General features: G+C 47.6%; 1 protein-coding gene and 1 non-coding gene across 3 annotated transcripts; one reads left to right on the forward strand and one right to left on the reverse strand.

Annotated features, from left to right (window-relative positions):
* The first annotated feature begins 3,594 nt into the window (after positions 1 to 3,594).
* On the forward strand, positions 3,595 to 8,460 carry Otx2 (orthodenticle homeobox 2). Of its 2 annotated transcripts, none has more exons than XM_032917604.1 (3): positions 3,595 to 3,867; positions 4,819 to 4,994; positions 6,811 to 8,460. In XM_032917604.1, the coding sequence occupies exons 1-3, from the start codon at positions 3,771 to 3,773 to the stop codon at positions 7,429 to 7,431; spliced, it is 894 nt and encodes a 297-aa protein (XP_032773495.1). In that variant the 5' UTR covers positions 3,595 to 3,770; the 3' UTR covers positions 7,432 to 8,460. The 2 variants fall into 2 exon arrangements, with proteins under 2 accessions (XP_032773495.1, XP_032773496.1); XM_032917605.1 differs by having other exon boundaries at positions 4,843 to 4,994.
* A 4,942-nt stretch (positions 8,461 to 13,402) lies between these two features.
* On the reverse strand, positions 13,403 to 13,507 carry LOC116914189. The gene has a single exon (XR_004389728.1). It is a non-coding gene; the product is annotated as a U6 spliceosomal RNA (small nuclear RNA).
* Between the last annotated feature and the right edge of the window lie 2,257 nt (positions 13,508 to 15,764).

A 15,764-nucleotide genomic window follows, 5' to 3' on the forward strand; every position in this document is an offset into this window, starting at 1 on the left:
GCCTAGTGTGGTTCAGGGGACGCGCGCCCCAGCCTTCCGCGCGCACCTGGAGCGGTCAGAGGTGAGAGTGAGCGCCTGGATGCTCCGGGTCAGAGACCCCGGAATCCCTCCCCTTAGGAAGGACTTCGGGTCCTCAGTTGTTCTGTGTCTGGGGTAGCATCGTGGCCCGTTGAGCACTTCTGCACTGCCTTTTCAGGCTTGGGGACAATGAAGTGTCGTGGGTCAAGGCCAGCCTCATACAGAGGGGCTCGCCGAGGCCCAGCCCCTGCTCTCGGCCTGCCCCCAAAACGAACTAATGGAAGGCGCCCGCTAACACCCGGCCTGGGCGACAGGTCCTGCTGCAAACTCGGACGAATTGGAGGTGTTGATGAGTTCAAGGGACTATTGAAAGCCAGTGTCCGATTTCACTGGGAAAAAAAAATCTAAAAACCTTAGAGCCCCAAACCGATGTCGTCTTTTAGAGGGAGAAGAGTGTGTGGAGAGAGGAAGAAGGCCCAGCCGCGTGGACCTGCGGTGCTACACCACTTGGGGAGGGGACCCGGAGAGGGGCTGCTCTTCCCTTGAAACTGTGCCCTCCATCCCAGAGCTTTGGGGGTCAGGATTTCGCCTGTTCACCTCGGGATTTTTCCGGTCACCGAAAGTTATTAGCACCAGAGTGGAGTTGAGCACAAACTCCTCCCCCAGAGTAAGGTAGACACCCAGGCCTCCCCTTCCAGACCTAACACCGGGGCTTCTTCCAACTATAATTAATAGTCAAGACCAGCCCTTTGCACATTTATTTCTCTCTCCCTAGCGGGTGGTGGAGTTGTTGATTCCCCGAGGCCAGAAACTTTCACTCGAATTGGCGGGGCAGAGGCCGGCGCGGGCTGTTTTCCAAAAGCCCGGGTACCTCTTCCTTCCTTCTTTCCGCCTCTCGGTCTTCCCTCCTGCCTCAGGCCAAGTCGCCAGTCCGCGAAGTTTTGTTTCCTTTCTATCATGCAGAAAATTAATCAGCCAGGACGAGAAGCAGAGCTGAGCACGACGGCCTGTAATTAAGGGACGTGTGCCCCTCGGATTATCTCGTTAGTTTATCAAGAAAACATTTATTATAATTAATTCTCGGACGAGGTAATTATTATTGAGCGAGGACACAGCAACTGGTAGATGGGCTTCTTGGAAGGAAAAAAAAAAAACACCGAGGAGGGGGGGTTTGGAGGGGGAAGCGACAGATTGCATGAATTGACCGTTAGATATAAGGCTGTGCAGGCCGGCGCAGGCAGTGGAGAGGGACCTTGGGCATCGGGGCTTCTGATCTGCCGGGCTGCAGGACAGGGACGCCGGACCCAGTCGCTTGCGCCTGGAGGAAGGGCACTCGGGGACTCGCCACGCTACCGCCGTTTACTCCTAGGTATGAGCTCTCAGAAGCCATCGCTCCTCGAGAGCGGTCACATTAACCCTTATGTCTTAGAAAGCGAGTCCCCACCCCCATCCCCTCTTGCACTGTGCGTGGAGAGAAAGCTAGAATGGAACCCTTAAAGGCTGTGGAAGTTAGATGGAAGGGCCCGCAGCCCTCTTTATCTACCGAGCCGTGTTCATTATCAGGGCTCGCCGTGGAGAAGTAACCGTGGCTTGGGTTGGGTTTTCCTCCTTTTTTTTTTTTTTTTTTTTTTTTTTTCTTCCTTCCGCCCAGGAGGAAAAGTGAAAATAGTTTCCCTTGACATTTTGAGCGGTCTTGGCTCTCCAAGAAGGACCTCGCCCCGAACTTTCTGTTACTGCCTTTTATCGTGGAACATGCTTTTTATCGAATGATGTGTTTAGGCGTTCTAGGTGGGGGAGAGCTAGACCAGTAAATAAATACACTCCTCATCTTATCATATATACCAGTTCAGAACTGCCCAAGGGAACAAGAGTGTATTTTCAAAGAAGTCCTCTTTTAAGAGGGTATTTAAATAAGGAACGACTGTGTTTTTAAATCTTGAAAGGGGTAATACAGAATATAAAGCGTTCTCTGCAAAAGCAACTAGTTTTACTAAGTTAATAATCCAATTCTCTAAAAAGGACATTTATAAAAATCACATTTTAGGGTGGGAAAATAAGACTTGTGTTCTGGATTTAAATCAGGAAGAAGTTTTGTTTTTTTGTTTTTTTGGTTTTTTTTTTGGCCTTTGTCCCTTAAGGTAAATACGAATAGCTAAAGTCTTAAATTTTCATTAACGAACTTTCATTATGAAGATGACAGAAGACCAGCCTTGTAGCCGCCATTTTGAGGAAGTTTTCCAGAGTATCAAAGTTTCAAAGCAGAGATCTTTAAGTGCCTTATTTTTGGAAAATAAAAGCCAGCCTTACACATCGCCCGCCTGTATTAACATAGACCTGGGGGGGGGAGGGGACTCAGCGAAGGAACACAGATAACTTTTTCTTCTCCCCCCCACCCAGCTCTTTCTCTTACAAAAGTGTAGGAAATTTGAAAGGTAGAGAGAAATCCTATTAGTTCCATAGCTTTGGATGTTTATCGACTTCAAACCTAGAAATGCGGGCAAGGCAGCTCCCTCCCATTGCTGTCCCTGAGAATCCAAAACCCAAGAAAATTTGCCTCCCACAGGATCTGCAGCCTCCTTCTATCAAAATCATGGAAGCAGCTGGAGGAATGCATCCTCCGGACTTGCAAAATGTGGGGACAGCAGTTTATCCGACTTTACTTCAGTTAGGATTCTAACTACTGCATTTCTGGCGAGCCCAGTGCTACTCTTCAAGGCCCCCTCTCTCCCCCCCAGTATGTTTAAATTAAATATTTGATGGGTGTCGCTTAAAAGTTAAATACTTGTTTGTTTAGCTATACTTCTTTAGACACATATAATCAAGGTCCTCCAAAACCCTAATAAATCTGTTACTTACTTCGAAATCTAATTATCCAGACTACTAATTAGGTGAAAATGATTACTGGAAATGACTTCAAATGTGGGATAATAGTGATTGGGCAGTTTTCACAAGTTTGCTGTTCAGCAAGTTGGTGCTTTAAATGTTGAATGCGTTTACATTTTAGGTTCGCAGCAGTTGAAAGTGGTAATAGTAATTTAAAAAAAAAAAAAAACGGCTAAGATAATTAAAACCTCTACCAGGGAAAGGCAACAGTCTGGGAAGAGGTAGATTTCTTGAATTGTTTCTTTGTTTCTCACCAATGGGCTTTGTTATCAGCATTATTTATTTAGCCAAAGAGTTCTTTGTCTCTGCAAATGGCCCCAATCAAGTTTTGTTTGAGACAATTAGCTAGTGCCAGCCAATGAGTCCTATGCAAATGTTGGGATAGGAATGTAATGCGTGCATTTGGAGGCGTGGGGTTTTGTTCTTGGGGAAGGCAGAGTGTAATTGCTTTCCTCAGGTCAGTTTTCTTTTCTTTTCTTTTTTTCGTTCTTTCTTTTTTTTTTTTTTTTAAGTTTAGGGTGGGGGTGGGGAAGACAGGTTTATCTGGTCTCTCTCCATCCCCTCTAGTTTTAGAGCTGCTGGGGGGTGGAAGGGACGACGGGGGAGGGGGGGATGCGCATCTGCAACTCTTTAAAAGCCTGTGCCCAGCGTCACCCGGCTTCTTTTTAGCGAGTGCTGGAACGTGGAGGAAGCTGCTCCCTCCGAAGCAGTAAACCAGCGTTTCTGTTTGTTTGTTTGCTTTGCCCTTAGTTCCGTCACTCCAAATCCACCCACCAAGGACCCTGACCCTGTCCACTCCAGGCGAATCGAGACCGTCCGGCTGGGTCCCCCCAATTTGGGCCGACTTTGCGCCTCCAAACAACCTTAGCATGATGTCTTATCTAAAGCAACCGCCTTACGCAGTCAATGGGCTGAGTCTGACCACTTCGGGTATGGACTTGCTGCATCCCTCCGTGGGCTACCCGGGTAAGTGAGTCCCGCGGCATTCTCCACGCCCTTCCCCACGCTCGCCCCTCAGGAGCTCCGAGGTTGGAGGGCGCGCTGTTCTCACTCAAGCTCAAGGCGGGATTCCCAAGGTGTTTTCCTTGCCACAAAACTGCCGAGTGCCCCTGAGCCTTTACTGACCCAGGAGGGAACAAGAGGCAGGGAAGAGGCGAATCTGGGGTCTGCGGTAGTAACAGAATCACACTGCTCCATTCTTAATTCGAGTGGCTTGGCGACATTCATTGGGCTAGGTCGTGGAAGGTTGTTGACCTTGTCACTTGAGCATGCTCTTTGCGTACGTCTCCACGCCCAATTCCTAGCTATTCTCTGGGAGTAGCCGGATTCTCTCCCCCTACTGTCCCTTACAGTTTCTCCCTCGCCAGGGGCTTCCAGGGGCTTCCGGTACGAAGCTGCCCCATCTCTTTAATCCTCAGAGGTGTGGCTTCCCTCCAGGTGCCAGGCAATTTTCTTTTCTCATCAGATTCCTCCCTCCCCCGACCAAATACTCATAAAAGTATGAACTATGTCCCATTTTAAAGATAAAAGAACAAAGGTCCCCGCGGTGTTAAAATACCGTGGGAACTGGCTCGGCGTTCGCTGCGTCATTCTGAACCTCTTGCCCTTGCAAAGCCTTTAACTTTGCTGGACAACCTTTTCTGGTGTGGTCTGGCTGTTGTTGTTTTTTTGTTTTTGGTTTTGGTTTTTTTTTTTTCCTTGTTTCCAGAATTGGGCGGGGGGGGTGGGAATTGTGGTTCCTTATTTTGTTAATTTTCCAAGTGATTTGTAGCTGTCCTCCGGGGGAGGCGGGTGGGATCACTGCCCTGGAGTGTCCCTATGAGGTTCTGGAAGGGGGCGGTGAGAGGAGGGAGGTGGGGGAGTCTGAGGACCAAGGCAAAAGTCCTGTGACTGAGAAACTGCTCCCCCACCCTAAAGGGCCCTGGGCTTCTTGTCCTGCAGCCACTCCCCGGAAACAGCGGAGGGAGAGGACTACTTTCACGAGGGCACAACTTGACGTTCTGGAAGCTCTGTTTGCCAAGACCCGGTACCCAGACATCTTCATGCGGGAGGAGGTGGCACTGAAAATCAACTTGCCAGAGTCCAGGGTGCAGGTAGGGCAGGTGCAGACACTCTGGGTTTCTTGACCTTGAATCGTGGATTATACTGACGACCCAATAGGACCTGAGATGCTTGTCCCAGACCAAAGAAGAGTTTGAAATTCTAAACCCTCAAGAGCCAGGGGACCATTCTCCTTTTACCTCCCATTTGCTTCTGTCCCGCCTGGACTGCAAGGTCCTAAGTTGAAGATGAGGGCCGATTTCAAAGGGAGTCACGTGGTCCATGTGTGGCAATCGTCTTTGCGGACTTTTGTGTTGGGAGCAGGGCTGGGGAGCTTAGTTCCTGGACAGTCCAAATTAAAAATAAAAACCAAAAAGCCACAAGAATAAACAGAGCAACGACTTTGTCAAGGCCATACCTAATTTGGCGACAAAATCAGAAAAGGCGCTCTTACCAAATAAGTTGACAAAATAAATGTGTGTGTGTGTGTGTGTGTGTGTGTGGGTGGGTGGGTGGGTGGGTGTGGTGGCTGTGGGAGTTGACTTCTGGGGGACAGAATTCAGTTTTCTGGCTTTGCCATTTAACAGACTATTCAGTCTCTGTAAAGATATTCTCATTTTCTTACTCTACTTATCCCTGTATTTGATTCTGAAAGGGAGAAAGTCTCCCTCCTGACTGGAAAACAAGCCCTATGTGAAGCTCCTTGGTGCTTGGCCCCTCAACTCCCCTCCCCCATCCACCTACTCCCTTCCCCTCCCCCCTCAAGCACACTCTTCCTTTGGATATGGCACGGTTTTGAAAGTGCCGGACATCAGTGTGAACTACAAAGCAGAAAACAGGATTTTTCAAAGTGAGTTGGAAAAAAAAAATTAGCACTCGTTAAGTCGTGACCCAAGGCCTTCACTAGAAACAAACTGGCTTTGGATATGTAGTGCTGCTAAGGCTGGCCCTGAGGTTTACACACTTTTAAGTCCCAAATGGAGAACTCCTTCAACAGAGTAATCAAAGACCTGTAGCCAATGACCAAGTGTGGTGTTTTTTATCCCAGCACTAGGGAGGCAGAGGCAGGTGGATATCTGAGTTCCAGGCTAGCCTGATCTCCTGTTCCAGGACAGCCAGAGCTATGAAAGCTGGGACAAATCTCAGTAGCTACTATCATAAGCTCCTGCACGACAGAATGCACGAGGCTACTGCTAATATGAATTTCCAGATCGGCAGGCTGAGTTTCAAGTTAACAAGTCAGGGAATTGGGGTAGAGAACAGAGTAGGCCGTCCGAGAATCTGAAGGCACAAACTTGAGTCTTGAAGACTGATACTGAGGTCTGTCTTTGAGCTCAAAGCAGAAACCACACAAGTCAGTTCATTCACTACAAAGAAGCTTTCAGCGTACAGTGGCTCAGATCTCCTCTCCACAGGAGCATGTCTTCTTGGAGATTTCTTTTATGAGTCTAGGAGAGACAAAATGTTAGGTCGTGGAACCAGCCTCCATATTAGCTGTTGCTTCCTGGACAGCGCTCTGTAAACTGTTTGAACTCAGTCTGCTGGGTGACATCCAGCAACAGAATACTTAACCTCTGAAAGACATAGACAGCCATCCCAAAGTACAATGAGGTTTCTCTCTGTAGAGGAAACCTAATGGAAGAGCAGAGTGGAGAATTTTTAGCTTATGATTAAGAGTGTTTACCTTACGTTTTCTTGATATAAACTGTGCCTAAGGTAGACTTTCCCACAGTTGGAGAGACAGAGGTGAGAGGGCTTTCTGAGTAGCCTCTAAGCGGCAAGGGAGATTGTCTGGTTGTTTAGCCGTGCAATCTGGGAGGACTCTGGGGTCGGTGTGTCCGTGTTAAAGACGTTTCTTTCCCTCTCAAGGTATGGTTTAAGAATCGAAGAGCTAAGTGCCGTCAGCAACAGCAGCAGCAACAAAACGGAGGTCAGAACAAAGTGAGACCTGCGAAAAAGAAGACCTCCCCCGCTCGGGAAGTGAGTTCAGAGAGTGGAACAAGTGGCCAGTTCACTCCCCCCTCTAGTACCTCAGTCCCAACCATTGCCAGCAGCAGTGCTCCAGTGTCTATCTGGAGCCCGGCCTCCATCTCCCCACTGTCTGACCCCTTGTCCACCTCCTCCTCCTGCATGCAGAGGTCCTACCCCATGACCTATACTCAGGCTTCAGGTTATAGTCAAGGCTATGCTGGCTCGACTTCCTACTTTGGGGGCATGGACTGTGGATCTTATTTGACCCCTATGCATCACCAGCTTCCTGGACCAGGGGCCACACTCAGTCCCATGGGTACCAATGCTGTTACCAGCCACCTCAATCAGTCCCCAGCTTCTCTTTCCACCCAGGGATATGGAGCTTCAAGCTTGGGTTTTAACTCAACCACTGATTGCTTGGATTATAAGGACCAAACTGCCTCTTGGAAGCTTAACTTCAATGCTGACTGCTTGGATTATAAGGATCAGACATCCTCATGGAAATTCCAGGTTTTGTGAAGACCCGTAGAAGCTATTTTTTCTTTTTTTGTGGGTGATTTTTAAATATGCTGGGCTGGACATTCCAGTTTTAGCCAGGCATTGGTTAAAAGAGTTAGATGGGATGATGCTCTCAGACTCCTGATCAAAGTTACCGAGAGGCATAGAAGGAAAAAAGGAAGGGCCTTAGAAGGGTCCATCAACCAGCAACCTGAGATGGATAAACCAATCTACTTAAGATTCTGTTATAGTTCTAGATCATTGGTTTTTCTGATTTGCAAATGATTGATCCAAATATATTCTAGCAACACGCAACCAAACACCACTCCAAGCAAAAATCAAACACAACTGAGTAGGGGAGGGAAGGTCATGGCCTTCAAAGCAGACGTGATCTGATGTTTTAGCCAATCTTTGGTTGAATCTTAGGAATGGACAATGTCCCAAGCTCATTCACGTTTCATGACCAACTGGTAGTTGGCACTGAAAACCTTTTCAGGGGCTGTGTGAATTGTGCGACTGATTGTCCTAGATGCACTACTGTATTTAAAAGAAAAAAAAAAAAAAAAGCTGACGCTCATACGGAGTCAATATGTAGTTTAAGAGACAATCAGTGTGTGTCTTATATAAATGGTACATCTGTGGTTTTTAATCTGTGCTAGACTTCAAAACTGTGATCTCCTGTTATTGTATGCAACCTTGAACTCCACCTCCACAGGGGTTCTTCTGTGATTAAATAGGTTATAATTATAAGCAAAAATTCAGAGCAACTGCATACTGATCTAGAACGATTTACCTTTGGCTGGAGGTGAGCTGCCCTGCTGTCTCTGGACAAGGATCGAGAAGAAGCAAAAGGAGCCTAATTCACCCGTAATTTAACGTTGGTAAGCCTGGCAGTCAAAAAGACATTGGTCAATTGCTCTGACCCTGATGAATTTTAAACTGAGATCATTGTCATTTATGCTTGCAGATGTTAACTGGAAGTTATATATGCATAAACCCTTCCTGGATTTGGCTGATATGTATAATTATATTAAAATGGTTCTAGCACAACGTTGGGTCCAGTTTAATTTTACACCATTGCTAATGAAGGAAAAGCCCTGTGTTCAGCCTCACTTCTGACACATTTATTGGAAGGCAGAGAAGACATTGGCGTTTTACACCTTCATTTTTTACCTTTTCTCTTGCTGATCTGTGAATGAACTAGTCGGGAATGACAGTGATTTGGAAACGTCAGTGACTTCCCTCAGGATTGCTCCTAACTGGAAGTCACTGGTCCCAGTCAGCCATTAACATCGTTTCCTCCCCTGATACAAGCTTGACTTGCTAGGCACCTTGTCAGTGTGGACTTTTCTGACGGACCAGTGGAGTTTTGCTGTTGTCGTTGTTTTGCGGGGTGTGGGGGTGGACTGGAATAATTCAGAAAATAAGAATGTCAAGAATTTCTTGTTTCAGTTCTCTAAGGGCATTTTCCCCTCCTTTTCCTTTACTTAAAAAAAAAAAAGGCGGAGGTAAAGATGAGAGGAGGAAGTGCAATCAGAATCTGAATGGAACCCAGGGATTTCTTAACAAAAGAGAAAACTTTAAAAAACCTATAGTTTCAGGAGTCAAACACTCGCTGTCAGTGCGGTGTGTGTGTGTGTGTGTGTGTGTGTGTGTGTGTGTGTGTGTGTGTGTGTGTGTGTGTGTTTGCTGGGGCAGGGGAAGAGTCCCATTTTTGTTGTAGGAGTTACTAGAAAGGACATGACCCATGGTCCTTGGTGCTCCTCCGGTAAAAACTACTTAATTTCACCTTAAACATCTTGTGTTCTTATTTGACCAAAATTCAATGGCTGTTTATTGTAGCCCTGCAAATGAAGGTTGCCAGTTGTAACCATTTTGTTTTCTGGCCATTTCAGTTCCCATCCCTAGCTGTGCTTTATGAATCCCATCTAGTCTTGGCTTACTGAGTAAAAAAATGTTTTATTACTAAATAAAACTCTACAGCCACCAACTGTCAAGTTGGGTGGGTAGATCCTGGACCTGGAGAGACAGTCATTTGTACTCCAACCTGAAGTGACTGACACTGGGGCCCCAGAGGCTTTAGGCTTTCCTAGATTTAGCGGGTTTTTGTTTTGTTTTGTTTTGTTTTGTTTTTGTTTGGTTTGGTTCAACAAAGTACCTCCCGAATAACCAATTTCTTACATTGCCTTTGGTTTTCAGGAAACTTAAGCAAGGACAGGGAAATCACCTTACAAGCAAGGGTATCTGGCAAATACAGCAAATGACTTGGTGTCCGCTGGGTCTGTAAACGAAGTTAGGAAGTCTCTGAAACCATTTTTTTTCCTCTCGTCATTTTTGCACAACTTTGTTTAGCTGAGACCACACAGTTAATCGCTTTGAATGGACGCCCAAAGTAGAAAGGGTTTCCCAGGATCAAAGGCAAAGGGGAGGGGGGTTGGAAGCTAGCGTTGGCTTAAAGACATCCAGAATTCTGGTGGCCGCTCCTAGTGAAGACTTGGTTTAATCGAGTCAGTAAGTTCCATTCTGCCAGATATTTGCTGAAACGATTCGGCTCCAAATGAGTCTGGAGGCTGCTTAACCGGAAGCAAGGTAGCAATATAATCATGGGGGGAGGGGTGTAGAAGTGAGGCACCGGGACTGGCTTTACAAAGATCTGATGCGTCGTTCTTTGGATTTCACTTTTGGAGTGTTCCGGTCATAGGTAAAGAAGAGAAATCCCACCAAGCCAATGAAGTGTTTAGAAAATGGTCACTTCCCTCTAATACTCCTTGTTCCTTTTGATCTCACCTCTTCTGTGTCTGAACCCTCCCCTCACCCCCTCCACGAGGAAGCCGGGAAAGAACAGCTGCCTAGGCCGGGCGGAATTTAGAGAAACAGCCTGGTGCCCGGGGTGGTCGAGGCAGCCCACGGAAGGCTGTAGAGACCATTTTCAGGGCTACCTTTCCTAAATCTGTTGACAAACTAGTTTCCTAGGAAATCATCCTAGCTGTGCCCGGGGATCGGAGGAGTTGGGGCGAAGGCTGCGGACGGCGGGTCCTGGGCTACACATCTCTGCCAGGCAGAGATGGAGTCCCTGGCCACGCCGGGTGACTTTCTCGTGTGGGCTCCCTCGAGGTCCCTTAAGCCCAGTCCCCAGACTTGGAGAGAACGAGGATCACAGCCAAACCCACTGCCACGCCTGCAGCCACCAAACTCGGTCGGAAAGGGCAGTAATGTGTGTGTCTTTGAGACACTTCAGACCCAGCGGTGTTCAGGTGCTAAATCAGTTTCGGGGTTTGGGGAGTGAGTTGGGAAATAAACGTCCAGCTTCCGACCGACCAGAGGCAGGCAAGCGGCGTCCATCTGGCCAAAGCTGAGAAAGCCGACTTGGAGGAGACGGGGGACGACTGGCTTTGCTGGGTTTGGGAGGTTGGGGGTGGGGGTGTTCGCTGTAGGAGGCTCGGGAGGGGACAGCTGCTCCCGGAAGCCTGGAGGAAGCGGGTCGCTCAGCATGCAGGTTCCTGGGGCGCCCAGCTGGGCTTGCCCTTGGGGACTTTCAAGGACAGCCAGGTGCTTACGTAGTGAATACACCGAGCTCGGCCCTCTGTTAGGAGCCGGGTTCTGACTCGGAAGCTTGAGAAAATTCATTGAGAAAACTCAGCCTCGTTCATCCTTACTCCCACTCCTCAGTATTTCGTTTCCCTGTGAGCGTTGGCTGGTTTTGGTTTGGGATTCGGCGCAAGTTCTGGGGGGGAGAAGCGGCTCCTTTCAGTGTCTCTTAGGTAAAGACAGGCCCCATTCTAGTTACGTGCAGTGCAGAGGCCTCATACAAGTGCCGGTCACCCACCGTTTAATCAGAAGCTGCCAGCCAGGCCAAAGTCACAACACAAGTTCGAACCCAACCGAGATTACACTTCCCGTGAGATACTCGCTATTGTTATTAAGACAAAGCTGTAACCCCAAACCACATCTGTCATCGTTAGGTGGTGTCTATGACCTGCAGAGGTGTGTTTTAAGTATGCAAAAGACGTACACAAAGAAGCCAGGCAGGTAACCAACGCTTGCCATTTAAAAAGAAACAGAAAACCGGATGGGAAAGTGCTTAACCGATTGGTCCTTGACCCGTGCCTAGATTCTTGCCTTTTTAAATTTATTTTTATTTGTGAAGCCATCGGGAAGGACAGCTACCCTTTCTCCTTTGTGCGTCCTTATCACGGCATCTGCATACTTAAATCTGCGACCAGAGCTCTAAGCACCTCTGCTTTTCTTTCCTAATCCTCCCTCACCCGGTCTGCGCAGGTTCCTGTGATAAACCTCATTTCTCCCAGAAACACCATTTCTGCCCTTGGATTGGTGGGACATAAAAGACCAAAGACTGTCTACTCCTCCAATGGGGAGAGCAAGACCCCTAATGAGAGCTACCCGGATATTTTTTTGGGGGGGGGGGTTGGTTGTGCAACTGCACAGATTATAGGATTTGTCTCAAACAGAATTCACATTACATGTGAAACTGTGGTACACCAGTGTATTGAGACACATTGTGTGGACCTGCTTGGGGCGTCTCTTTCCAACTGCTTAAAATAGCCATGTGACTTGAACTGGTGTTTGCAAAAATTGTTTTATACTCCATTCGAGCAGGATGTATATATGTCTATATTATTTGAAAAAGGTATTCTGACAGAAGCACTTGGAAGGAACCGGAAGCAAGAAATTTGTGTACGGGGAAGTAGCTGGGGAGGAAGTAGGTAATGCATTTGAAAAGGCCTCTACTATGCCACAGTCCTCACAGCCAAAGGAGGTCCCTCCCAAATGCTAAAGAGAATCGGTCAGACTTCCCCTCCCGCCAGCACCATGTTTAAAAACCAACCTGCTGTTGATTGCAAACAAATAGTAAACACATTCAAATAAAGGAGCCCTACCAGGTCCAATCCATTTAGTTAAAGATGACTGTGGGTGCCCGGGCAGCCAGACCCTCATCAGGGAAGGGTAACTTCAAAATCTGTTTTTCTCCTAGAGGGAAAGTCAAACAGCATGAGGTCTAGGACTTTTATTCCTTAACCTCCTCCCCCTTCACCTCCGATTCTTAGCTGGAAATAGTATTTTGAAGAAAACAAATAGACAAGCCGAATGGAAAAGAATCCCATAGCAATCATAATGGTAAGGTCTGAATTGACCTATGTGGGCTCCGGGGCGGGGGAGGGGGGATGTCCCTGACTGCCCCTTCACCCTACATCTAGTGTCAGCCTTAAGTTGTCCATTTGTGAGAATGAGAAAGGGCCCTTCATATAGAGGATTCCTTAGTCGACTTGATATCCCCGGGGGTCATTTCCAGCCTGGAGATGTCCTTAAAAACAAGATGGCCAGGTCCAGCAGCTCTCTGGTTATTTACCTCACCCACCGCTCATGAAGGGACCAACAAATACTTCTCGGGAAATATTGGCTGGCTGGCATTTGTGCCCACATTCTCAGATCGAGACTGAAGGGTGGGTTCTTAGAGACACCCCGTGAATGTTCTCCTTCAGGCCCTGGCCCAGCTTTAATCTCCGGAAGCCTTGGACTACAAGCAGACCATCAAAACTTGGAGTTATTAAAATGTTTCTAGAACCAATAGTTACATTTTAGGATCATGGGCCATTAATAACAATCTCCTTAACATTCAAATGTCTGTAAAATGTGTTGATAGAGGATTACTGGTGCCTAATGGGCGTTATGTGATAACATGGGCTCTGAATAGTGAGGTTGGGGAATGGGTGTCTGACCACAGCTACTCGATTATCAGCTTACGGCTAAATCTTTTTTTTTTTTTTTTTAAACTTGTGGTGCTCTTAAGAAAAGGCATTGTCCCCAGCAAAGCCTGAGACTTACGTTCATCATTTAACCTCTGAACAACCGAGTACAGTTCTGGAAAGAGGAAGAGAAAAACCTTACTGTAGGCACAAGGTCACCTTCAAATGTAAGGAGGCGGTTGTGGGCCACCACCCCTCCTTTCTGGTGGTCTTTTTGTTTTTCTGTTTTTTGTTTTTAACACTTTATGAATTTGTGAGTTATTCTTGCACAGGGGCCACACCAATCTTCTCTGAATAGTTCCAATTTTTGCATATGTCCTGCGGAAGCAAGCATTCTTTCCTTGATCTTAATGGAGCTCTGCCTGAAATGGGGGGTGTTTCTGGAAGTTCCAGGCCCTTGCGGGTGGTGAGGTGGAGGACAGAGGAGGTCAGGCTAGACGCAGACATCCTTGGGCTAGCTTATAGCTCAGTTCCTAAAGGATAGCTCACTCTCTCCAAGGGCTATTCATGGGGCGGTGGGGGGCGCCTTTGGGCACCACGGACAGCGCCAAAGCTCCGCAGGAAGAGAGGCTCGACGGAGTGGGTTCCTCAGCTTTTGGGGACTACTTGGCAAAAGCCTCGCGTTCCCTTTCTCCACTCCCACCTTTCACTCAAAAAGCAAGCGCTGGAAAAGGAGCAGAAACCCATAGGATGTCTCTGACTGCAAACCGCACACTTGCACCGTCTTGGGGGCGACCCCTTCCCGCAAGCGGAGGCCCTACTAGTGACCGGATCCGGGGAGGGAGAGATTACTCTAGGGGCTGAGAGGCAGTTCTCTGGCCAATTGCATGAGACAATGAAATCACGACTCTTCCAACCCGGGGGAAAAAAAATGGGGCCTCGAAACTTCTCAGGCGTCCTAAGCCGGGTTGGCTGCAGCACGTGGTCCGGCTGCCAGCTTCCCTGTGGGCGGACAGTCGTGCTGACCTCGCAGAGCAGAAGCTGGGGACTCAGAGTCCGGAGATGCCGCCCTTCGCGGGGAGCCCGGGAGCGCCAAGGATCGGAAAGATCAGAGAGCCACGGGATGAGGCAGCGATCTCCCCCTCATTCCTGCCCACGTGGGCGCATCACAGAACAACCCCAGACTGATGGCTAAGCAAGCCAGGCTTCCTCCCTCGGCTCCTGCGGTGAGCAGATGCAGGAGCAGAGCTGGACTTGGCTTCTGTGCTCAGACCTGCGCTAGGTCCAAGTGTTCCAGGGTTAGGGACCGCAGTCAGTGCTGTCCCCAGTCCTGACGGAAGTGCGTCCATCCCAGCACCCAGGGCCTAGGGGGGCCTGGCGGAGGCTTCCGGTTCCAACTAGGAAGGCTTAGCAGCTGGTGTATGGCGCTATCTGATACGCTGTGCCAGGGCCCATTTAAGGGCTTGCTTTAATGAATTGGCCTAAAACAAATTTTGAGTTAGTGCTTAAACAACTGGTGCACACCCAGGCCCATTTCTTCCCCGATTCGGTCACTTCTGAGTTCTTTTTGGTTTGAGAGTTCCAATAGAATGTATTGCTTAGCGTTAGGAACATTTTAATAGAAGAGTCAGCTGTTTGCCTAACAACGTAATGTGTGTGTTGTATGTGTTTATAACAACATATTTCACCTGAGGCTATCACTCTGTGGTAGAACATTTGCATCCATAAAGTCCAAGGTTCTAGTCCCAGTACTGCCGCGGGAGAGGGGGGAGGGGAAGGGGGGGAAGGAGGTCATAAATTAATGAAAATAGATAATTTTGGGGAAGAGAAAGCTACAAAAAATTTAAGTTAGTCAAGTCTCTAATTGAATTGCATTGTTCAGCCCTTCTGGTTCATTAAATTAATTTTATTTTGAATTCTAGTCTAAGTTGACCACTCGAAGCTTTAGAAGACTCAGAAGCATCCATCTATTGGCTACCCCCTTTAAGACAAATATATGGATTTATCATTTTATTCAGTCTTAAAGTGGTTCCTCTAACTCAGAAACCAAGGAGCAGTGGGAGACTTGACCTAAATGGGCAGTCGGATTTTCAGTCACTTACAGTTTGAGTTGATTAAACCACTAACTGATTTCTGAACATTTAAAATGGGCACATAAGTCAGGCATGGGGAGAGGGGAGGGTATGTGCTTTTAAACCCCAGCACTCAGGAGGCAGAGGCAGACTGATCTCCGTGAGTTCAAGGCCAACCTGGTTTATAAAGTGAGTTAGTTCCAAGGACAATCAGGGCTACCTACAAGAGAAATCTTGTCTTTAAGTAAATAAATAAATCAAATGGGCACATTTACTCATTCTCCCTCCTCCCTTATGAAATAGTGAGATAGACTTTTAATACAAGATACCGAAGGAGCAGATGAGGGTATCCTGAGATTGATACCCTTATCAAACTTACAACAGGATCTCTAACCGTGCAGAATGAACAGCTGCTTCTTTGTGTGCTGCATGTACGTTGTTAACAGTGAGTTTAGGGGTAGAGATTGTTACTCAGAAACCTCAAGAAAAACTGGCAGCCCTATGGAAGGCGAATCCACCTTTCACTCCTAAAAGCTTGTTTTATTTATTTTATTATGGTTTTTTTTTTAGATGTATG

Source organism: Rattus rattus, chromosome 12 (genome assembly GCF_011064425.1).
Source record: "Rattus rattus isolate New Zealand chromosome 12, Rrattus_CSIRO_v1, whole genome shotgun sequence".
NCBI classification, from domain to species: Eukaryota; Metazoa; Chordata; class Mammalia; order Rodentia; family Muridae; genus Rattus; species Rattus rattus.

What these genes read in the sequence shown, in the direction of transcription:
- Otx2 (XM_032917604.1), top strand. Translation starts at nt 3,771, where the DNA reads ATGATGTCTTATCTAAAGCAACCGCCTTACGCAGTCAATGGGCTGAGT. An exon ending in TCCCTCCGTGGGCTACCCGG is followed by an intron (nt 3,868 to 4,818) that starts GTAAGTGAGTCC and finishes CCCACCCTAAAG; the next exon opens with GGCCCTGGGCTTCTTGTCCT. An exon ending in TGCCAGAGTCCAGGGTGCAG is followed by an intron (nt 4,995 to 6,810) that starts GTAGGGCAGGTG and finishes TTCCCTCTCAAG; the next exon opens with GTATGGTTTAAGAATCGAAG.